This window comes from Macadamia integrifolia, chromosome 9, assembly GCF_013358625.1.
Source record: "Macadamia integrifolia cultivar HAES 741 chromosome 9, SCU_Mint_v3, whole genome shotgun sequence".
Lineage (NCBI taxonomy): Eukaryota > Viridiplantae > Streptophyta > Magnoliopsida > Proteales > Proteaceae > Macadamia > Macadamia integrifolia.
In genome coordinates this window covers 2,823,892-2,847,082 of record NC_056565.1, presented here as the reverse complement: position 1 = coordinate 2,847,082, position 23,191 = coordinate 2,823,892, and the positions used below count along the sequence as shown (strand labels likewise).

Below are 23,191 nucleotides of genomic sequence, written 5' to 3'. Positions count from 1 at the left end.
TATGACCTCCAAATAGAATATCATAGTTCTTACCAACTTTGTAACATGATTTATCTCATCGTTAAACGCCACCATTACCTAATTAAAGTCCACTTCTCAGTCTCAGCCACCATACTAGTAGGTGAAGATGGTCTTCTCCTTTCTTTTTTTTTTTTAAATTCATGGATCAAATGATAAAAATATTCTCTTTGTTTTTGTTCAATATTTTTACACTTTCGTTAATGCATCGGGCTCTTCTATAGCGCACATAGGCGTGTAGCGCATCATTCAACGGCCAAGAACGTTTAGACACATAGTTCAAGGCGTCAAAATGCAGCCCAAGGTGTTTGTGATTATTGGATTTACGCTACACGTTGATGTGCACTAAAGAGGATCTCAATCCTTCATTAATGTGAATCTCATCCTTTCCACACCAAAAAAAAAAAAAAAAAAAAAATCAACTTGTGGTTTCAGCTGCCAGATGTAAGTTTCCAAATTTATACGTTGTCACTTGTGAGTAGGTGAGAGACTAAGAGTTGAATACTTAATGATCTATTCATGTCAAGTAGCTAACCAACCAGTTTTTTTTTTCTCATGGTAATTAATTGATAGTACAAGCGTTGAAAAGCATAGCGACGAAGATGAACAATAACTATTGGAATGTGAGTTCAAGTTCCTGCAACGTTGGTGAAGGTTTAAACTGGGCCATTGACTCTGACAGCTTCAGCAATGTCACTTGTAACTGCTCCACTACTCTTTGCCATATCACAAATATGTAATTATTCCAACTTCCAAACGTTTCAGTGATCTGTTTTTAGTTTGTGTAGTACTAATAATTAAGATGTCAATAATTAATTTACTCCCTTCTTTTTGATTCCTTATATAATTCCTTCCAATTTCTTCAGTCAGCTAAAGGGGTTGAACCTCACAGGAGTTTTACCTGATGAATTCGCTGATCTTCCCTATTTGCAAGAAATGTAAGTTATCCTCCTCTTCCCTACTCAATTAGTGCTGAAACGTAGATTGGATACCTGTGTGATTCCCTTAGTTGGTTGGTATAATGGTCACATGATCAGGTAATGAACTCCTACCTCTTCAATTTTCATTATGGGCAAGAGATCGCTGGCTGGTCTGCTGCCCCTACACCAGTGAGCATGCATAGGGGCATAAACATGCATGGAGTTTTTAATTTCCTAGGGGTAGGATAGTAATTACATACACCCATGGGAGCTGAAGATATATATGATTAAATTGAAGACTGCGGTTCATAGAAACTTTTACCTTTTTTTTTTTTTTCGTAAGGAGAGAAAGAAACTTTTACTTCAAAATAAACCGGAGTGGAGGGAGCCAGGGAGGCATGGTTTTAGTAACCGGGATTGATGTCGGCCGACACCATATGGAATTGCTTTGAATCGGGTTTGGATCGGACGGATTTACTCATTGAGAAACATGTTTTTGTGAACAGAGATCTGAGTCGAAACTATCTGAATGGAACAATTCCTACTCGTTGGGCAGAGATCCCTCTCGTCATCATGTGAGTTATTTATTCATTCTTCCTCCTCTTCTACTCCTGTCTAGCATTTCTAGTTTCTAACTCTTTAAGTTGCCTGGTTTCAGTTCTTCACAGAACCATTTAATTAGGAAATCTAACCTGACCGAAACTGTGGTGCATTGCAGCTCTCTTTTGGGAAACCGCATCAATGGATCAATTCCTAAGGAGATTGGTAACATCACTACGCTGGAGCAGCTGTGAGTATCGATGGCTTAAACTTCTTGTAGGTTAGGACAGTGAAATAACGCATAAAACGATTTTTTCATTCAAATTGTCATTTCCAGGGTCTTGGAAGATAACGAACTTGAAGGAACCCTTCCTCCAGAGCTTGGTAATTTATCACGGTTGGAGAGATTGTAAGCTTTCTCTTCTCTTCTCATTCCATTGTTTCGGTTCATTCTTGCAGTTTAGGTGAATTTTTTGCACATTCTGAGCATGCTGATCGCAATTACAAAGCCTCAAATCTATTTCGTTAGTTGAAGAAATTTGTGTTTCTATCACAATAGTTTCTGTTCAAGGAACCCATTTTATACTGGTAGTATCTAATAGATGGATTCAAGTCGTATAGTCTTTGAAACCAACTTGCCCAAAGAGCATGCTACAACTTGAGATTAGGTAAGGTACTGCATTGGCAAATATTGCAAGTAGCTGTAACTCTTTTAGTTTAAATAAAAAATAGGAAACAGAAGGGGTAGGCCATGTCCAGAACATTGATAGTCTAGAATCAGAAAGGAAAAGAAAAGCTATTGCAAATGATCCTTGTTCCCCCCCCCCCCCCCTCCCCTCCCCTACCCTAATACAATGGCCCATAAGAAAATTTGTATTTATCTTCTGAATATCTCCCATTACTGAGCTTGCTTCACAATTTGGTTACGACATGGATGTAACAGGGTGATGAAGTTGGTGATCATAGCAGTTGCTAGGGACAAGGAATCCTTGATTACCTTGAGCATTGACAGAAAAGGCCCCCATGTTAGAAAGAGTCATTAGATGTTAGAGCAGAATCCGATGACAGTAACCTGTGGTCTCATTGAGGTTTCGCAAATTCCATTTGTGATGATTGAACTTTCTAAAGTTAAACAAACATCCAAAGGGTGAGGGTCTACTGTATCAAATATTGAACTGTTGATTGAGGAATGTAGATCAACTGCTATGCAATGAGGTGAAGTTTCTCCTATTGGCATCAAAACAATGTGGTTAAGAAATTATGTAAGTCTACAACACGGAGGTATGAGAGAATCCAATGGTTAGAATAGTTTATGTACAGTCTAGTTTGTTAGTGGAAAGAATCAACTGCAGTCCACTGTAATCTGCAGAGAGTAGGCACAATAGGTAGCTGCATTTGATTGTCTAAGGGTCTCTGTCAATTTAAATTGGGACACAGGTGAATTCAAGAGATGCTCAAATTTGCATCAAGTTTTCTCTTCATAAGGTTGATAATGCCTTGTTTAGTCAAGACCTTACTTGGTAAAGGGTCAATATGGGTTCATATGATGTGAGGAGATCTAAGTGCTCAAGAAAAATTAGGAATTTAGTCGGGTGATGGCAAATTCAGCAATTTATAAGATTATTTCCAGCACAGATAGTGTAGATTTTCGGTAACATGGATAGGAAAATTGTTCCTTTTATCCACCATAACCGAAAAACTTCATTGGTAACCTCCGCTCATGCCAATTGTAGTCTGAAGTGATATTTCAAGTGTTTGTAGCAAGAATGAACCAACTGTATATATTTTGTTTGTGGATTTTATGTGCAGACAAGATCATAAAAATGGAGATTTTGAGCGAGGATTTTAGTTGTACAGAGAGGGTTTTGCCTTTGTTTACTAAACTTTTTTATTTTATTTTTTGTCTTTAGCCTTTATCTATATTACCTTCTTGAGGTTCTGCTAATTGATGTTAACTTGTTTACATGGCATAAATGTTCTCAATTTTCTATGTAGGTTTTACTCCAAGCACATATCTGCTAGGAAGAAACTGTAGCAAAGCATCACATTTTTCAGTTTACTAAGTGGGACACTATGAACACTGTTTATTTATACTTCTTCTCATTTTCATGAACACTTCTTCTTTTGCGGGGTAGAATTTCATGAACTCTTTTTTTGTTTACGGGTAGAATTTCATGAACACTTATTGAAATACAAGGAACTGCAAAAAACAGTGCTGATGACTTATCTTGTTCCTCTTTTATTGTAACTATTTTCTGTGGATAGATGAGGAAGAGATTTACAATTTCATTAGGGGAATGGGTGAGAGAGAAGGGATGATGGCTAGAGTGAGCTAAGAAATCTCCATCTTCATTGCTTGGTAGGAATATGACTAAAATCTCGCGGCCTAAGTATCATTAATCTTATCAGTATGGTAATTTGATTGTAGATTGTTAATGCTATAGAAGAAACAGCGGTTATGTAATTGTTATTGTTGTTGTACCATCATCATCATTGTCAATCGTCATCATTCAATATCTAATTATTTTTACTGCTATTACTATTTCAAATGAACTCATTATTTATAGTTTTTTTTACTCTTGCAGCCTTGTTTCTGCAAACAATTTCACAGGAATTATACCAGAAACATATGGCAAACTTACTAGCTTGAATGATTTGTAAGTTGGAGGTAGTATTTGGATAAATTAATCTTTAAAATAATGAATGCCTGAACTGGCTTGTTATTTGCAGTAGGATAGATGGGAATGGCATCTCTGGAAAGATCCCTTATTTCATTGGGAACTGGACAAAACTTGGCAGACTGTGCGTACCAGATTTTTTGCAACTATCTTCCATTTTCTTCATTTGATAAATTTAGACAAATATGATGAAGTCTTTTACTATTATATGGAGATATCTTATATGGGCTTCGTCAAACTGTCTACTGCAGTGATATGCAGGGCACGTCCTTGGAGGGCCCTGTTCCTTCTAATATCTCCCTCTTGAAAAACCTAACTCAACTGTGAGTACACGTTCCCAAACTTCTAAAGATATCATATTTTGTCCATTGGCCTTTATTGTGGTTAGGTGAGGTAGAATATTGAAGGATTGACGGTGGTGTGGTTTAATGTATTTTGAATTTCAGGAGGATATCTGACCTTGATGGAACAAATATGAGTTTTATTTTCCCTGACTTGCAGAATCTGACATATATATATGAATTGTGAGTTTTCCCCTTTCAGTTGATAGAATTTATTGTGAGCCGAAAGAATGAGGTACTTTATGGCATGGCATTAGCATATGCGATTTTGTCAGTGGTTATGTGATTATGTCTGCTCATGAGGACTTGGCTTTCTTTGGTGTTGTAGGGTACTGAGAAATTGCTCCCTTACGGGTCCAATCCCAGATTACATTGGAAAACTGATGCCAAATTTAAAAACTCTGTGAGTTTCATTTGATGGATTTCTCCCCTTGATGCTTGGCTTCATAAGCTTCTTTTATATATTGCTGGATGGATTTTGCTAAAAAATAAGCCATTGGAAACCAGTATTTGGCTTTTCAATTCTGTTTAGCATTCTCATCCCAAATTGGTGGATTAAACAATCTGCTATGGTGATTAATGGTGATGGTCAGCGACAATCAGAACTCATGCCATGGACTACTTCCTATGTCTAGTTCTACCACTGTACGTTGATGTTAATTTGAATAACTTAAAGGATAAATAGGAACAAGATGACCTACTTTTGTTCAGGGAAAAATAAGCATTTATTGATCTGATACAGTTACAGCATACTTGAAGTTTCAGAAGAGGAAATAATTTATGAATGACTAAGTTTAGAAACAGTTGAAATTGCTTTTGATCGTACTCTTCCAATAATCCAACTTTCTTAGAAATACTGAGGTTCACCAGAATCCTGAAAAACTGAAGTGACTGATCTACAGCTCAACTTAACTAAGCCTATCCCAACTACATGGCTCTGCTACATGGGTCCTGTTTCTCCTTTCAACTCTATTCCAAGCCATACCCGTTGTCAACCTAATCCATGCATGTCCTTTGTCACCTTTTCTCCCGAAGTCGTTTTATGCCTAACTCTTGCTCTCTTCCTCAGCCTATATTTCTCCTTCTTTATTTATGAATGAACCTAGGTATCTAAAATATCACTTCGAGGTATTTCCCAATCATCAATTCTCACCACCCTGCTTTCAATTCTACTTTTATTGCGGTTACACATCATAAGTTCTTTATAATTAGCTTGTCCAAAAACCTTTTTATTCAAAAGTTTTATGTCCTTAATTTTAACTTAGCATTCATCCCTGCTCTTGTTTCTTCCAGCAAAATTATATCATTAGAAAAAAGCATACTAATTTCTGCAGTCAACACATGCAAGTGCACTAGAGTAACAAGTATTTTAAAGTTCGGTCAACTAGGATTTGTTTGATCTTTTAGCAATGAAAAGGTTGGCTCTTTCATTTCTTAGAGGAGTACTTGAAGAATTATTGGTCAACCATGGTAGCTTTTAACATAGTTATCTTTGTGGTGCTAACCCCTGTAATTTCCAAGATTAGGGCCTGGTATATACTTTAAAGTTTAAACTATCCTTCTATCAAGCTCATCGAACTCCCTTCTGGCTTCTTTATTTCCTATTTGATTGATTTACTTTGCCTTGCCTTTATTTTATCATGTGGTTGATCAACTTGATCTCACGATTGTCAAAACATAGGGTTACTTCAAGGTTTTGACACTACACTAATGCTTGATAAATCTGATGATTATAGGATTACAATAGATGCAGTTAAAGGAGTTTCACTACTAACAGTCATTCCATTGATTAATTTTTTGAAATCAAGAATCTCCAGAGATATATTAAGCGAACATATTTATGGACTTAAATTTCTAAAGTTAACCCAACATTGATTAGAACGTATCACAATCCCACCACTAAATTACACTATGAAAACAATCTTTCCTAGTTATGTTCTGATGGAATTTCTGCTTTTTTGCCCATTGTAGAGACTTGAGCTTCAACAAGTTAACTGGTCTAATTCCAGATTTTGAGAGTTCAGCGTATCTGCAATACTTGTATGTAAAAAAAAATTTAATCTTTATCTTCCTTTTAACTGTCATTATTTTATATTATTCATACTTGATTACTAGTTGTTCATTTGTATAATCGATTAAAGAAGCTTTATCCCATTATTTGTGGTTACCTATGATTCACACTTTATTGCACTTTCACACTGGCATAGTCATAGGTCTCTGTTGCACAGGACAGGGTCATCTAATTCAACATTTTTCTTATCAATGGTTCCTCGTAATATATCAATGATAAATATCTTCAATCTCAAGGTAGGCATTATATTGTTTATGGGTATAGGTTTCTCACAAACAATTTGCTGACTGGAGTAGTACCAGATTGGATTATTACTAGCAGCATAAAAATGTGAGTATTTCTTCTCATCAAAAGCTCTGGGTCATGGTTCATAGGATCTTTTGCCCTACACGTGACTTACCTTTGCGATGACTTCCACATTTGAGACATTTATGGCAACCACTTTATGTTTCTTGGCTTATTATATTCATAGTTGTCATGGCGTCGCCTAGGCATTGCCAAGGCGGATATTTGGCGTCCTGGCGGAAAAGGAAGTTCATGGCAGTGCTACGATTTACGTGACTCACAAATGACGGTCGCCATTGGCTGATAGGCATCGCCATGGACACCAGATCACGCCTGATTCACTAGGCGGTCGATTTTTTGTAAAATGCAGGGTGATTTTGATAGGGCTACGTTGATTTTGATGATTTGATGTTGCTTAATGTTGGTTTTATATGTTATAGGGTATATATTGTAGGCTTGTAGCGTGCTAAATAATTTTAGAGAATAGGGGAAATAAAAAAGTAGCATACTAAATAAATTTAGAAAATAGAGAAAATAAAAAATGACACATGGGCGATTTGACCGCCGTGGCAACGCCATAATGGGCGATTCATCGCCAAATCGATTCGCCACCCCTCGACCGCCTTAGATCGATTTGACGCCGTGACAACTATGATTATATTTTTCTTTAAGAAATACAGTACCTTGACATGATACTGCTTTCTCTTACAGTGATTTATCCTACAACAATTTTACTGGATACGCCTCACAACCCAGCTGCGAGCAACAAACTACTGTGTATATTCAGTTCCCTGCATTATCTCTTTTGGATTTAATCATAGTTGGTTTTCTTATTTCCTTTGTGAAATTTTGTTTGCTTACTGCTTAATAGGAAAACAATTGCCAGTTATTCATCTTCAGAAGACAACTCGTAAGTTTATGTTTCATGGAATTTTTATTTTTCTCAATTAATGAAACATATGAAAGAAATGAATTCATCTGCAGAAATTTCTTGCAGAATCACTTGGTGCTTGAAGAAGGACCTCCCGTGCTCTGGGAATCGCAAATGTAATTGTCAAATCTCTTCACTCTTTGAGATAATCTTTAGGAAGTGATCGTTGTAGATGCATGCCCTTGATTCCAATTACGCATGCAGACTATTCATTGTTCATCAATTGCGGAGGCCCGTTGGTGAATTTTGGTGGGGAGGAGTATGCGGAGGATTTAACCCCCAGGGTGCAGGGTGCATCAGACTTCTATCGTGCTGACAGATGGGCTTCTAGCACTACAGGAGTCTTTTTGGATAGAGTAGATCCTCAGTACTTGACCTCAAACATATCAGTGCTGAACATGACTAATCCATCCATATATATGACAGCTCGTATTGCTCCTATCTCACTAAGATATTATGGCCTCTGCTTACGAAGCGGTAATTATACAGTGCGGCTTCACTTTGCTGAAATAATGTTTACAGAAGATCAGACATACAGCAGCCTTGGTAGGCGAATATTTGATGTATCAATCCAAGTGAGTGGCTGTCAGATTGTTATCATTGATACTTCATTTATCATACCACTTCATTTTCGCTAATTAATTTCCCTTAGAAAAGTAGATCTGCTTCCTCCCCCTTTTTTGTATTTTAAAATTATCCTCTAGTTCAAACTAATTTTCCATTTACTTTCTGTAGAACATTATGATTTTTTTTTTGCTTGACACAAATTTCTTAACATTGTTTCGGTTTTTGGCAGGGAGAAGTCCGTTTGAAGGACTTTAATATTGCAGAGGAAGCTAAAGGGGTCGGCAAGAGCATCATTAAGGAATTTAACGATGTTATTGTCAATGGAAATACTTTGGAGATCGACCTCTACTGGTCAGGAAAAGGAACTAATGCAATTCCCGATAGAGGAGTATATGGACCCCTTATATCAGCTATTTCAGTGTCACCAGGTAAGTTATCAGCCTACTTATCCTTTTCCCCATTCTTCTCACTCCTCATCATGATGTAACTTGCTTGATTATGCAGACTTTGACCCGAACACTGGACTATCTGTTGGAGTTATTGTTGGTATCGTTGCTGCTTCATGTATTCTCATAGCATTAGTTTTAGTAATCCTTTGGGTGAAAGGTTGCCTGGGAGGGAAGGATCTCGATGACAAAGGTGAGGCGGATGAAACTAAAACTTGTGTTTGTAGCACAATGCATTGTCACAGCTTTCTAGAAATTGTTGAGTGGTAGTTCATATGACTAAGCCATTTTGAATAGAAATACTGGTGATTACTTTAGGTTATCAAGATGTTTGATGTTGGGCAGGGAGGAGGTTGTTGTGCAACTAGCAAAACAGAAATAAAATAGGAAAATATAGGGTTTTCAGTTTTAGTCAACAAAGGAAACAAGTAGTTAAGGGTGAAAACAGAAGAAGGATTTTGGAGTAGTTTAGGGTGAATATAGAAAAGGATAATCAATTAAGGTGTTTGACAGTGAAATAGGTTACTGGTTGAGAAACAGTACAGGTTTATAAGGAGTATAATTCATGTAATGGATCTAAACAAGTAGCCAAATGAAAGACAAAACAGAAATGATTTACAACAATTCGTGATTCTAGGAAGGTGTAACACCCCACATGACCTAGACCGGAGGTGTAATTTTGTGCAAATAAAGGTTACATGCTTATATGTGGTAAAACTTTTCAATAGTAACTAAATGACTTTTAATTCTAGATTCTAGATATGGAAAGCATATCCTTATTCTAATAAGACTTCAATATATAAGTGCAAAATTCAAAATAGAAATCTCCTCTGTTGATGAAGTTGCCTTGGCTTGGCTGGGCCTGAACGATCCTCTTTAAGAGGCCTAAGGCAAGACAGAATCTACCCAACCCAATTCTCTGGTCTAAAAGGGGCTGGTAGTAATCTTTTATTTTACTTTATTTGGGTGGGTAGATTATGTAAGATTTCTTTTTGGCACTTTCTGTGTCTTGGCGCAGGTACATGCTATCAGGTAACGTTCTTTCTTCCATTTGATATGGGGAAAATTACTTGGACACCCCTTGTACTATGGCTAAATTGCTTGAGACATCAAAAGTTTGAAAATATTACTTGAAGCCCTACGAAACCTAATGGTATTAGTTTGCTGTTAGTGGTTGAATGAAAAGACCATTTTACCCTTATTAGTTATTAAACTAAAACTTGTGAAGTTAAAATAACCAACTTACCCTTCAAAGGTATGAACCTTAAAAAAACCCAAACCGATTTAGTGGGTGAAGGGATTCGCCTTTCCTCCATCTTTCATCTCAATTCCTTCACTACTGTGTCAGGCATTAGGGCATATTCCAAAACCTTCTTCATTCTCTCTCCTTCCTTTCCATACATTAACAAATCCCACAAGCAACAACCCAACGTGAGCGGCCAGGATCTGATTTCAGGGATTTAATACTCTTTGTTCAGTTGATGTCTGCGATTGATTCTTGTTGGAATCGATTATGAGTAGGATATGGTGATGCTTCTTCTGAAATCTTGGGCAGAATCGATCAAAGTGCAAGGAGCTATCTCTATCGCAAGCAAGCCCTATCCTTTCACTTTTGGTTTGGTGTTTAGAGGTTGAAGACAACCTCAACAAGAGATGAAAGGGATAGATGCCTTCCCTTGTTTTAATTAATGGGTATAAGGGTCTGTTCACTACCCTTAAAGGGTGGTTTGGGCATTTAGGATTTTTCCCACCTATGACATCATCACTAAACGGTGACTGGTTATCGGACAGGGGCTAGTTGTAACAAATCTTAAATGTAAGGGTGGTTCAAGTACACTTTTCAAACTTTTGGGGTGTCAAGCAATCTGGCCATAGTACTGAGGGCATCCAAGTAATTTTTCCTTTTGATATATTTCCTAGATTATTTAGTTTCTTATTTTAGTTGGGTTTCTATTTTGCTGTAAGGGAATTTTCTTTAAACTTGACAGTGTAATATGGTAGAGAGTTTCAGAATGAGATTGAATGAAATTTGGGTTGAGTTACAGGAGTGTGCGTGTGAGAGCAGATTGGTTGACCATTGGTTCTCTCTCTTCTCCATTCTTTTCTTCCATTTCAGTTCCTCCCCCTCCTTCCTCCTCCTCCTTCCTCCTTCCTCCTTCCTTGCTTTGATTTTTCTACCCTGTTATTACTCATCTTAATCTTGTTCTTCCTTCTTCCTTCTTCTTCTTTTTTTATTTTTTTATTTTTATAAATCTCTGTTATCCTTCCCTGTTCCTAGCAACAACATCCACAACCAGTCACATCTGGTCTTCGATCTCCCCCACCTATCTTCCTTTCTTTCTCATATTTTGGTCGTGAGTCCCTCTACGCAAGGCAATTCAAGTCCTAGAATCTTGGCCCCTAATCCTTCAAAGTGTGAGAGCCATATAAAACTCAAGGCTATTTGGAATAAGCAGGCCATAGACTTTTAGACCTCTCCCAGAAGTTTCATGCTAAACCAGGAATGTTTGAGTGAGTTCTCTATATTGAAGCTGTTCCAGTTCTACCAACCCTTTTTTTTTTTTTTTTTTGGGTGCAAAGTTTCTACAATGAGTCGAAGGTGAAGAAAGACACTCACGATTTTTTTTTTTTTTTTTAACTCTTTATTTGTTGAGTTCCAAATTACCCCTCTTTTCTCCTTTATTTTATAGTCTAGCCTTATTTTATTTAGTTCCAAGTTTGCTCTTCCACTAATTCAAAACACCCACTCGTGTTTTGAACTTCTTTTTTATTACAGTACTTCCACTTCTCTTGTGGACTTTTTTTTTTCTAACAGAATTGCCACTATCTTTTGTTATTGACATCTTTTGAGTTTCGGTGGGCCCATAAGAGATTTGAACTGGGTTTTGGAACCCTGGATTGCACCATCTATAGAACTGAATCAATACTTAAATTTCCTACAACTCTCTATCCTGTCCACATTCCACTGTCTTGAATTTGTTGTACACATATCGAACAAAACCTTCAAATTACCGAAAATGTCATTTACTCAGCCATTTAAAAGATTATTCTCGTAATAACCCTAATACCTCCATCTATCTATCTTTTTGGCAGTCTGTTAAGTTTCGGGCCCAACCAATTTTCCCATCTGGAGATTTAAAGCTTGAAAAAATGGTTGAAGATTTAACCTTGCTAAGAGAGTTTTAAACCTTGAATTACAAGGTTTAAATCTAAAAAATGGTGGATCATGTGGTTGGTTTATAGGGCTAAGCCATGGGGAGTACTACCTGTTCAAAAGTTGGTTTATAGGGCTCAGTGCTCCCATGCGGCTCAAAAACAGTGTAGACAAGCTATCTTGATGCCCATTGAGGAGACATTCTCTCAATGATGGAACAAAAATCAAGGTGTTGGACACGTAACAGAAAAATTAGGCCAAATTGAAGTGTTAGAATTTTGAGTGTGAATTAATAGGCTTTTGGACCTCTCCTTTACTTAACATGTCTACGTTTATTTTTTTTTCTTCCCCAATTACTGTTTCCATGCATAACCCACATACTGCATCTTCGTATAACATATTCTCACCTACATACATGCTTAGAATTTACAAAAAACAGTATCTATGCATAATGTTGATATGTGCCACGTGACACATGTCATTGACTGGATTTTTTAATCAACAAAGTTTCATTTCAAGGACTATCACTAATTCTGCAGAAATTACTGGCCTAGAGCTACAAACTGGTCACTTCAGTTTGAGACAGATTAAAGCTGCAACTGGGAATTTTGATGCTGCAAATAAGATTGGTGAAGGTGGGTTTGGGCCTGTTTATAAGGTAAGTCTGGATTCATATCTTCCTCTAATCCTTCTCATTTATTTGAGCCTTTAGATTGTTTTTTTCCCCCCATTTTGCTGCAGTCTTCCATAGGAAAAGGAGAAAGATAAAATGTAAAAGAAGAGGGTGGGGTGGGGGAGGTAAGTTTTAAGGGAGGGAGGAAAGAAAGGGAAAATGAACTACCTTTCTGTCTCAGGTTACATATTGTTTTGTCTCTTGAAATAGTGATTTAATTTTTACTTGTCTTATCTTAGGGCACACTATCAGATGGTACAGTTATTGCTGTCAAGCAGCTCTCGTCTAAGTCCAAGCAAGGGAACCGTGAATTTCTAAACGAGATAGGCATGATCTCTGCTTTACAACACCCAAACCTGGTGAAACTTTATGGATGTTGTATTGAAGGAAACCAGCTATTGTTGGTTTATGAATATATGGAAAATAATAGCCTAGCATGTGCATTATTTGGTAAATTCGATACTCCGCTATTCTATAGGATGATTACTTTTTGTTATTAACTGACACTGTTTCTATTTACACAATTTATGGCCGAATTATGATAAGTTGTGGTACTCATTTAGGTCGTGAAGATCAAAGAATGAACTTAGACTGGCCAACAAGGCATAAGATTTGCTTGGGGATAGCGAAAGGTTTGGCATATCTTCATGAAGAATCAAGGCTGAAAATTGTCCATAGAGACATAAAGGCAACGAATGTGCTGCTTGATAAGGATCTTAATGCTAAGATTTCGGACTTTGGTTTGGCTAAACTTGATGAAGAGGAGAACACCCATATCAGCACTCGAGTAGCTGGAACTATGTGAGTGATTTCTTTCTTTCCCACTTCTCTTTGCTTCTCTAAATGTGATCTATTGAATATTTCTAGAATTAGTATTCAAAGAAGAAGATTAGGGGAAAAGAATCCTAATATGAGAAGCAATTGAACATTAAAATAAGCAAATGGAACATCGTCTAAATCTTGTCCATATAGGGGTATGCTTTCCTAAGCTTTTGACCGGCAATGCTGGGTTAAAACTTGATATTGGGAAGTTTTAAAATCAAATAAAAAAGGATTCTTTGTCCAGCATCATCCCTCATGCTATCGCTTTGAACTTGTGGCTTGAAAGAAACAGCACAGTTTTTGATAGTCTATTTTGAGACCAGACTGACATTCTAATGAACATCTGAAGTCCATAGCCTATTGGGACCAATGAAGTTTGAGTTCCAGAACATTTCGGCTAATTTTTTGGTGACTGATTGTACTCCATGATTGAGGTTGATCCTTCTCACAGGCGTTGCCAGTTATACGTTAATCTAATGTAGGACTAGATTTGAAAGCTCAAACTAGACCCAAACAACAAGAACTTTAAAACCAAAGAACAACCACAGCCAATCCCAACACACTAGCAAATAGCAGACCAAAGAAATAGAGGTAAACCAGCAGCAATCGATTTCAGTCTCCAATACTACTTAGGTCAGATAATAATTGATCAAATAAAGAAATCAGCCGTAGTAATATGAAGCAACAGTCCCAAAACAACGGCAGAAAATGACAGAAACAGAAAAGGGCAGATCAAGGCAATCGATTCTGGTTCTATTCTGGAAAAAGTCACTACAGGACGAAATATGGGAGATTTTGAATATCTCTCTAACGGCTGCACAGAAACAGCCCAAGTGTGGATCGATCCTTAGTGGGGAATAGGAGAACAATCGACCAGAATTTCAGCCTTAACAGCTACCCCTAGCAGCTACAGTAGACAGGGCCGATTGAGCAGAAAAGGTGATTTCCTGGACAGAATTAGAAGTATAAAATAACTGTAGAAATTGCAGCAGTAGATCCTTGAGAACAGAGCTTGAAAATAAATAAGAAGACTTGAAGAAATACAAAATAGAAACTCAAAAGCTTCTAAAAATTGAATTACTAAACTACTAACATGTAGTTACTAAAACTGAAAATTGTAAACAACTAAAATTAGAAACTAACAATGACTGAAATTAGAAACTAATTGATCCCATCAAATCACAACTAAAAAGGAAATTAACTAGTAATCCCGTACTCAATCTTAGAGCCTCTCTTTTAAACCCATAAAAGTGGCCCAATACACTCCAAACCACATGGACTGAAGGCCCAACATATATACAACCCAACCCTAGGCTTATTCCTAATAGAACAAGCCTGTTTTGGCTATTAATCTGCATCACAATCTCTCTGTTTCATGTAAAAAAGATGAAGCTCAACTGTGAAATATTATCAATAACTTCATTCTTTGCACCAATATTCCTTTTACAATGGTCTTGTTATCCACAATGTGATTGAAATCCTGGGTGGCAAGCAGGAAGGATTTTTCTCTTTATGATATCTTTGAATCTGTTCATGTTTATAATTGGAAAAGTATACTCCTTTCTGTTCTCCTAAAAATGGGGGGAACGGGTGGGGGAGGGAAGTGGTCACCTCTGAATCTGTTCATGCTTTGAGAGTTATTTATTTAACTCTTTATGATAGATCCAATCGGGTGTTTGGATGTTGTTTGTGAAATAAAAGCATTTCTTTATGAATTAGGTTCTTTTGCCCAAGTTTGAAGCTAACTTTAAGTTTATGGAACAACTATTTTCTCTAGCTCTTATATGTTTCATGTTCTTTATTTATGCTGAGTGCACTTAGTCTGAGTTTCTGAGTTTACTTAATATTTATTTAGAAGATTTATATATTATATGTAATGATTTTCAGTGCACATCATTATGACATTGGACATATATCTCCTTAAAATTTTCATTTTAAAAATTTAATGTTTAATTCTTATGTGTTGAGTCTGTTGACTATTTGAGTGTGAACAAATGTGCAACCTGATGATTGGATGATAAATATGATAATACGTTTACCATGAATATTGCTTATGGTAGGGTGTTTGATTTAAGTTTCTAAAACAATTTGTACTCATTTAGGCCCTTTTTGGTTAGAAGGGAAGTGAAATAAAATAAAATTTTCACTTGTAAAATGAAATTAAAAGAAATTATGTAGGAGACTTTCTATTGGGGTGTTTGGTTTGAAGTAGTGTTGAGGCAACAAAGTAATATCAAAATAGGTGGTGCCCACAACATAGAGAAGGTGAGACCATGAGTGTAGATTTTTTTTGATATTTTGTCTAAAAAAAAAAAATAATAATAATAATAATTAGCATATTTTTATGTTAACTAAATCCCTTGGTTAATGGTTACAAAACTTTCCATTCTCATTTTGTTATAGTTTTACTTCACTTCACTTTACTTCATTTCACATCTAACTGAATGAGGTCTTGGAATTCAAATGTAGCCAGCAACTTGTTAAACTTTTCATTTTCCATATTGACGGTTTGATTCGCTAATGTTGAACTGAAATAATTTTAATGTTGGACTGGCCATTAATATTGCTTGTATTATGATACTAAATATATTACTACCATGAACTTTTAATTTTGTAGAGGTTATATGGCCCCTGAATATGCAATGAGGGGTTACCTGACAGACAAGGCAGATATTTACAGCTTCGGAGTTGTTGCGTTAGAGATTGTCAGTGGGAAGAACAATACAAATTATATGCCAAAAGAGGATTTTGTTTTCCTCCTTGACTGGGTAACCTGAGCACAAGCGTTTTTAATTTATTAAGAATATAGAGAAGGATGGTTATCTTTTCTGCGAAAAAGAATCATTGATCCTTTTGAACTGATTGCATTTTTTTTTCTCTGCAATTGGGTCACAGGCTTATGTCCTACAAGAGCAGGGGAATCTCCTAGAACTTGTGGATCCAATCCTTGGGTCGAACTACTCCAAAGAAGAGGCGTTGAGGATGTTGGAGTTAGCTCTCCTATGCACTAATCCATCTCCTTCTCTCAGGCCCATTATGTCTGCAGCGGTGAGCATGCTTGAAGGCAAAATTGCAGTTAAAGCACCTCTTGTAAAGCGCGGCTCCAGAACTGAGGATTTGAGATTTAAGGCCTTAGAAAGGTTTTCACTGGACAGTCAAGAACTCCATTCAAGCAATTCTCAAGAGAGTTGCATGCGAAATAGTGGATCGATGGATGGGCCATGGATTGATTCTTCCATGTCTATTCATAGCAAAGAAGAGACCCGAGGCTCTTCCTCAACAAGCAATCTTCCGCCTGATCTCATGTGACATCTCTCTCTCTCTCTTTCTTTTTTTTTTTTTTGGGTCGAAAGCTCCAAGGGCTGCATATTCAAATGTGTGTTTTTTTTTTTTAAAATGATACAGGGTATTCACACATTTGTATATTATTATATGATTTATAACCATTCATTTTTTTTATTGGTTTTTTATTTTATTTATTTATTTTGGTTAACCAAGGTGTCCGAGCCAGTTTACGCATATCTCGACTAATTCTTGAGGAGACTAAGTGCAGCAATCCACCGCCTTGGTCTCCACTCAAATTGCAAATGCAGAGTTTCCACGGATTCTTGCATAGGAGCCTTAACCATTTTTTCTCATTACAATTTAGGCGTTGTGATACTCAAAATCGAATCCACTTGATGGATTCAATCTAAATCATCATAGATTTGAGATTCCTCCCACAAGCAGAATCATAATTATTTTTGAACAATGTTCAGATCTTATTTGCTGAACTCTGTGTCCTCTTTTGACAAATAAGATGTTTTGTTAAATCCTGTTCATTGGCTTTGGCGCTGAAAATTGAAGAGCCAAAATATGAGGGCCTCCATGCATTATCTTGAAGCTATTATTGTTTATTTATTTATTTGTTTTTATTTTTTATGAAAGAAAGAAAATTTAATTAATAGGAGATATAGGATTAAAATCTCTCACGAGATATAAACCTTACCCATGGATCACCATGGATAGATTAAGAACACTAACAACAATGGGATAAAAATTATAATCAATAAAAGCGTACCTTATTTGGGATCCATAGTAAAGCAAAGCGCAGCAGAAAACCTTCTAATCCACGTAGCAAACGGGTTTTTAAGCTGTCCAGCATCGCCATGTCTATTATAATTCTCACCACCCCTGTCAGATCTAACAACCTTGATAATTTTTCCCAATTGATTTTCGACTTCAGTCCTTCAAACTTTTCTTAATCAAGACCAAATAATCATATCGGGAATAGTCATCATTAAATGTGATGAAATAAAAATTTCTACACAAGGTAGTTGTATAGGGTCCACTGATGTCAATGTGAATAACCTCTAATAGGTCAGAACTATGAACTGTGGACTTCTTCTTTATCTTGGTCATTTTTCATTTACACTAGTTTACACGTCTCTAGGTCACCTTCAAGAGTGGACAGGATATCAGACTTTATCAACCTTTCAACTCTTTCCCTAGTGATGTGACCAAGCCTTTTATGCTACAACATGTAAGACTGTTCCTTAGGTAAAGACCTTTTGGGAACAAATTTTTTAATATTATAAGAGACATAAATATCATAAGGAGCTAAACACAATCTATATAGTCTATAAGAGATAGTATAGTAACCAACCTTATTTGAATTGAAGAACAAATTAATCATAGTGTTCTTTATTTCAAAATGGTAACTACACAAGTCTAAAATTGAAACGAAAACTAAATTCCACCTAAAGGACAGTATATAAAAAATGTTTCTTAACATCAATTTAAAACCAGAGTCTAGAATTAAAATGACATCTCCCACGAATTCTAAATCAGCTTGTTCATTGTTTCCCACAGTGAGCTTTGATTCATCCTTACTTGGCTTCCTCCGATTTATGAATCCCTATATGTAGAAGCAATATGGTTAGTTACACCACTATCTTGCCACCAAGAACTGGATGGGGCTTCTGATAAGTTAGATTTACAAACAAATGCCAAAGAATCATTATATGCATGCTCACATTTAGATAACCAAGTCTTGTACTTAGGACATTCCTTCTTCATATGACCCACTTTTTTTTTCTACAAAAGAAATAATGACCATCCTCCTTCTTAAAAGAGGATTTCTTATGACCTAAATTGCTAGATTGACTAGACTCCTTATTAGTTTCCTGAGCAACTTTATTAGTATGTGATTTAAGCTATTTACCTTTATTAAAACTGGAGCTCGAAGCAAACAAGGTTGTGTGGGTTTTCTCCTTCTTCAGTATTTCTTCCTTAGTAACAACTCTAGAGATCAAATCATTAATGGTCTATGTTTCATCTTGGGAGTTATAATTGGTTTTGATGATCCCAAATTCAGAAGGAAGGGTATTTAAGGCTTGATGGACAATGCAAAGATCAGAACGAGAAATATTTAAGGCTTTGAGTTTGATTTGGTAATCCACCATCCGAATTATATAGTCCCTAACACCTCTAGAACCATCATACCTCAAATTGAAAAGTCCCTACAGAAGAGTTCCTATTTCAGTAATCGATGAAACTCGGTACCTGAGTGTCACTGCATCCATCATCTCCTTAGCAGTGCAATCAGTAGGCAAATCACTTTTAAGGTGATCTTTGATTGACCTCTTTATGGATAGTAAACAGATGCGGTTGTTCTTTACCCATGCAACATGCACCAATTTTTCATCACTAGTGGTCTGATCAGTGAGGTCCGCTGGTTATTCATAATAAGGGAGGTGTGAACATCTATCATTTCAATGACAAACAATACATCATCTTTCCATTTCTTGAAATTGGGCCCAGTAAGAACCTCAATAGTAATCATATTATTGTTGACAGAAAAAGTGAAAAAAAAAAATAAACAATGTATTTCATTAACATAATATGAGTACCGTGTACCTAAAAATATATAAGTACACTAATTGAGAGTTCATAAACATCATTATGTTAACACCTTTGGGCTGAATTCATAACATGTAATTGCAGAACCCTCCACATATCAGCGGTCATGAAAACATATTTCAACTTTTGATAGGCTATCACATTTAGGTGTATAGACTGCTTGGGTTAGTCAATTTTTAATCATATGCTGTTTATGTGACCCTCTAAGTACTAACACACAATCATCTCTTTTGGGTGTATGACCATGCATTAGAACTAGAGACATCCCACTACCGTATAAGATCGATATTCCACAAATTTAATCAAGAAGACCACTTTGGTGGCTACAACTTAATCAAATTTATGAAACTCTTTTATACCAGGACATAATTAATATCACTCACATCAAACCAAATAATATGTAATTTTAGGTTTGAAGACAAGGGGCTAAAAATTGTCCCTAAAATTACATTAGATGCTAATAACATTGTTTAATACTTTAATCATATATTAGGATATTTCTTCATTTATTTTTAATCACATGAACAGTACCATGGGTACTATTCATCCTCAATAATTAGGGTTTCAAACCTAATCATCCTTAATCAATTAGAGTTTCAAAATTAAAATTATAGTCCATCACTCATAAATTTGATTAGGGTTTTAAATTTAATCACCCATAATCTATGGATTCAATCCAGAAACTTTAATCTATCCCTTGTCAATATAATTATGGTTCTAAACCTAATCAATGGTCCTGATATCATATGTAGAATTAAAATCTCTCACGAGATATAAATCTTAGACCCATAGATCACCATAGATAGATTAAGAACACTGAGAACAATGTGATAGAAACTATAATCAATAAAAACGTATCTTGTTTGGGATCCATAGTAAAGCAAAGCGCAGCGAAAAACCTTCTGATCCATGTAGCAAGGTACTTCTCCTCTTTTTCCTTATGATCACTGGCTAGATGAGGAACTTGAATGTACAAGAGAGGAAACCACAAGAAACCTTGTCTCTTTTCTTTCTCCCTCTCTCTCCATAATGCACGTTGTGAATCAGATTAGGGTTAGAGGAGGGACCTAGTTCTCTATTTATAAAGTTTCCTAATGGACCCACTCATCACAAGTCCAATGGTTAATTAAAAACCCACACTAGTCATCCCATATTAAACTAATTAAAATTTGTATGTCTCACTTAATTAGACCATATAATTAGCATGGTATTATTAAAGCACAAAAACCCAATTAATATAAGTCCACATGAAAATATTCTAATAGGAAAAACTATTAAATACATCCGTTCCAAAGGGTTATCTACATCCTTTCTTCCACTAAGTGCTACCAATGTTTATAAACATTTAGAAATAACGGAGCCACATTTAGTGTCCAAAAAGCTGAGGAGAGGTAAAAAATTAGCTTGTTCAAAAAGCTATTAATATTCTGTAGCGAACAAAATAAGTCCTTAGTATCATTAGTCTCTTTTCTCATTGTTTATGGGAATTAAGTTAGCGCAATAATAAATGGTGATCAATCTCAAATTTCTTTTTTCTTTTACTTTTGTTTATAGTTTTTTTTTGTTAAATCACCATTTCAACCTTAGGATTCTGAAAGCGTTGAATCTCTGGATACTAGAAAAACAACAGATATGTAGTGAATTGATTTGAATGAGAGAATCGCCAGTCTTGGGAGGCTTAATCCCACATCTTGAGCTACAACATAGGTTGTTTTTTGCTAACTTACTTAAGAGTCAAGAAAATAATTTATTTCCCCTCTTTGAAAATTTATTATGCATTTTACAATGGGTTGGTTATGTATCTAAGTCACCTTTATTCAAATGGTGAAGGAATTTTGAGTGGTTGTGTACCCTTGCCATGTTTAGCTTTAGGTGAAAACAATATGCAAATTTACATGCCATTGGTAAACCAAGAATGGAACCCTTTCGTTCCCGTTTGGAACAAAAAAAAAAACCTAAGATATTCCATTTTGGCAAAGATTAGTAGCAGTACAATTTTGAATGTCAGATAAATTTTATGTTTAATTTAAAATTTCACTTTTTTCTTATGATCCAAATGATTATTGTAGGTAACTGACTTAATTGTTTTGAGCATCTGATCATGTTGTTATACTTCAAATTCCACTCAACCATGGTGTCTATTAGTCAACTTATCGTAGATAATTAGATAAAATGGAAAACAAAGTTACAATCGTTTGGAAGGGGACGTTGGCAAAGTTTGTTGGTTACCTTTTAGATGATCCATGCTGAAACATTGTAGCAAGAAAGGCTATATATCACGAAATATTGAAGATTACTCACAGGAGAACAAAATTGCAGAGCCCAAGGTTAGGGTCCATCCTAGGCAACATAACCACCTCTCCTGCTGAAGATTCATGTCTTGTCAGCTCCTTTTGTAATAACTAAAGAGAGGAGCCCATGTGGCCCCGTCAGCTTCTACATTTTTTATTTCCATTGTCCTATACTTCTCTGTGATTGAGTCTTTAGTTGCAATATGAAGCTTTTACTAATAAATAATAGGTTTTGAGGATAACAATCTATATTGGAATTAGTTCACTGTTTGTTCCATCAGTGCTTCTCAATATTGTATTAGCAAAAATTCCGTCTATATTGATGTTTCTACACGTGTTTCCATTGATATTTGTTTGTCCTTGATTTTAAGAAATTGTCTCCCTTACCAATTAGGGGAAAAGAACATTTCCTAAAAGCGTGGCCCTGGCTAGCATGGGCTAATGAGGGAACACACACATGGACATCAACAAATATATATATATATTTTTCACATGGTGGGAGAATCGTTTCACTGCCCTTTGTGTCTGGCACAGGGCTATGACTAGGAACATTTATTTTCCCTCCTAATTAATGCATGCCGAAGTATTTTTTATGGGAGAGTGTGGCTCCTATACATGCATGGAGACCAATGAAACACACCAAGAAACATGTAATTGGGGAGTCATTTTTCATTTTATGAGGTTGAAGCGGTCATATGCCAGAAGAGGGTGTCAGGGTATTTGCTGCGCTCTTCAATCTTAAAGCTAGGTTGGAGCAGCTATATTTGATGAATGATGGATTCTCTGAGGAAGCTACACATGCAAGATGCGATCTAATTCCTTCACAGAGAGGCTTAAGGTCCTTCACTTTCGCCATAACACGATAGGAGATGAGGGGCTACTGCTATTTCGGAGGTTGTGAGGCGATCCCCCTGCATTGAAGGATATCAATTGCGCCCCTACAAGTATAGGTTCTAAAGGAGGTTTTGCCCTTGTAGGAGGCACTTCGAACAACTCCAACAAATAACATTGTTAGAGTTTTAAACTTTTTTAAAAATAGGGGAAAAGAACCCTAACGTTCCAAATATTATATATTTATTGAAAATATATTTTAATTTTTTATTTATGATTTATCTAGTGTTCGTACATGAATGACAATTCAGCTCGTCTATTGCGCAATAGAGGTGGCGGTTTAGATCCGACGCATTGGAATGCCTTGGCATTAGGGGTGTCAACGGTCCGGGTCGGTGCGGTTTCGGTCCGGTTCCACCGGTTTCGGTGTGAGTTTGGAAGTGACCGAAACCGACCCAATAAGGATTTATCGGTTTCGGTCCGGTATCGGTTTCGGTGCGGTTTGGGTTCGGGTTGGTACCGGTTTGGATTTATTAGGTTCATTTCGGTTTGGATCGGTTTTTTAAACCGGGATGAAGCCATTAGGAAACAACCAAATGATGAATTGTTGAACTTCGATTTCTTAAATCGATTTGTAACCGGGTTGGTTTTGATTTTTGGTCTAGTTTGAATTCGATTTTCCATACAAATGTATACAAAACTATTCAAATTTATTCAAATTT

At 36.2% G+C, this 23,191-nt stretch overlaps 2 protein-coding genes across 3 annotated transcripts in view; one reads left to right on the top strand and one right to left on the bottom strand.

Annotated features, from left to right (window-relative positions):
* Window positions 1-1,279: 1,279 nt before the first annotated feature.
* LOC122090004 (probable LRR receptor-like serine/threonine-protein kinase At1g53440) lies at window positions 1,280-16,939 on the top strand. Of its 2 annotated transcripts, none has more exons than XM_042659812.1 (21): window positions 1,280-1,513; window positions 1,657-1,728; window positions 1,816-1,887; window positions 4,064-4,135; window positions 4,209-4,280; window positions 4,408-4,479; window positions 4,603-4,680; window positions 4,826-4,900; window positions 6,469-6,537; window positions 6,833-6,898; window positions 7,565-7,630; window positions 7,725-7,763; window positions 7,851-7,900; window positions 7,989-8,359; window positions 8,581-8,779; window positions 8,856-8,990; window positions 12,506-12,609; window positions 12,864-13,074; window positions 13,188-13,425; window positions 16,064-16,214; window positions 16,342-16,939. In XM_042659812.1, exons 1-21 carry the CDS (start codon window positions 1,359-1,361, stop codon window positions 16,753-16,755), a joined length of 2,781 nt encoding a protein of 926 aa, XP_042515746.1. In that variant the 5' UTR covers window positions 1,280-1,358; the 3' UTR covers window positions 16,756-16,939. The 2 variants fall into 2 exon arrangements, with proteins under 2 accessions (XP_042515746.1, XP_042515745.1); XM_042659811.1 differs by having other exon boundaries at window positions 1,281-1,513; window positions 12,491-12,609.
* LOC122088992 (rust resistance kinase Lr10-like) overlaps window positions 16,936-23,191 on the bottom strand; it is a 7,985-nt gene continuing 1,729 nt past the window's right edge. Inside the window, exon 2 of the mRNA XM_042658398.1 lies at window positions 16,936-16,989. Coding sequence (XP_042514332.1) covers window positions 16,936-16,989 — 54 coding nt within the window. The remainder of the gene's footprint in view (window positions 16,990-23,191) is intronic.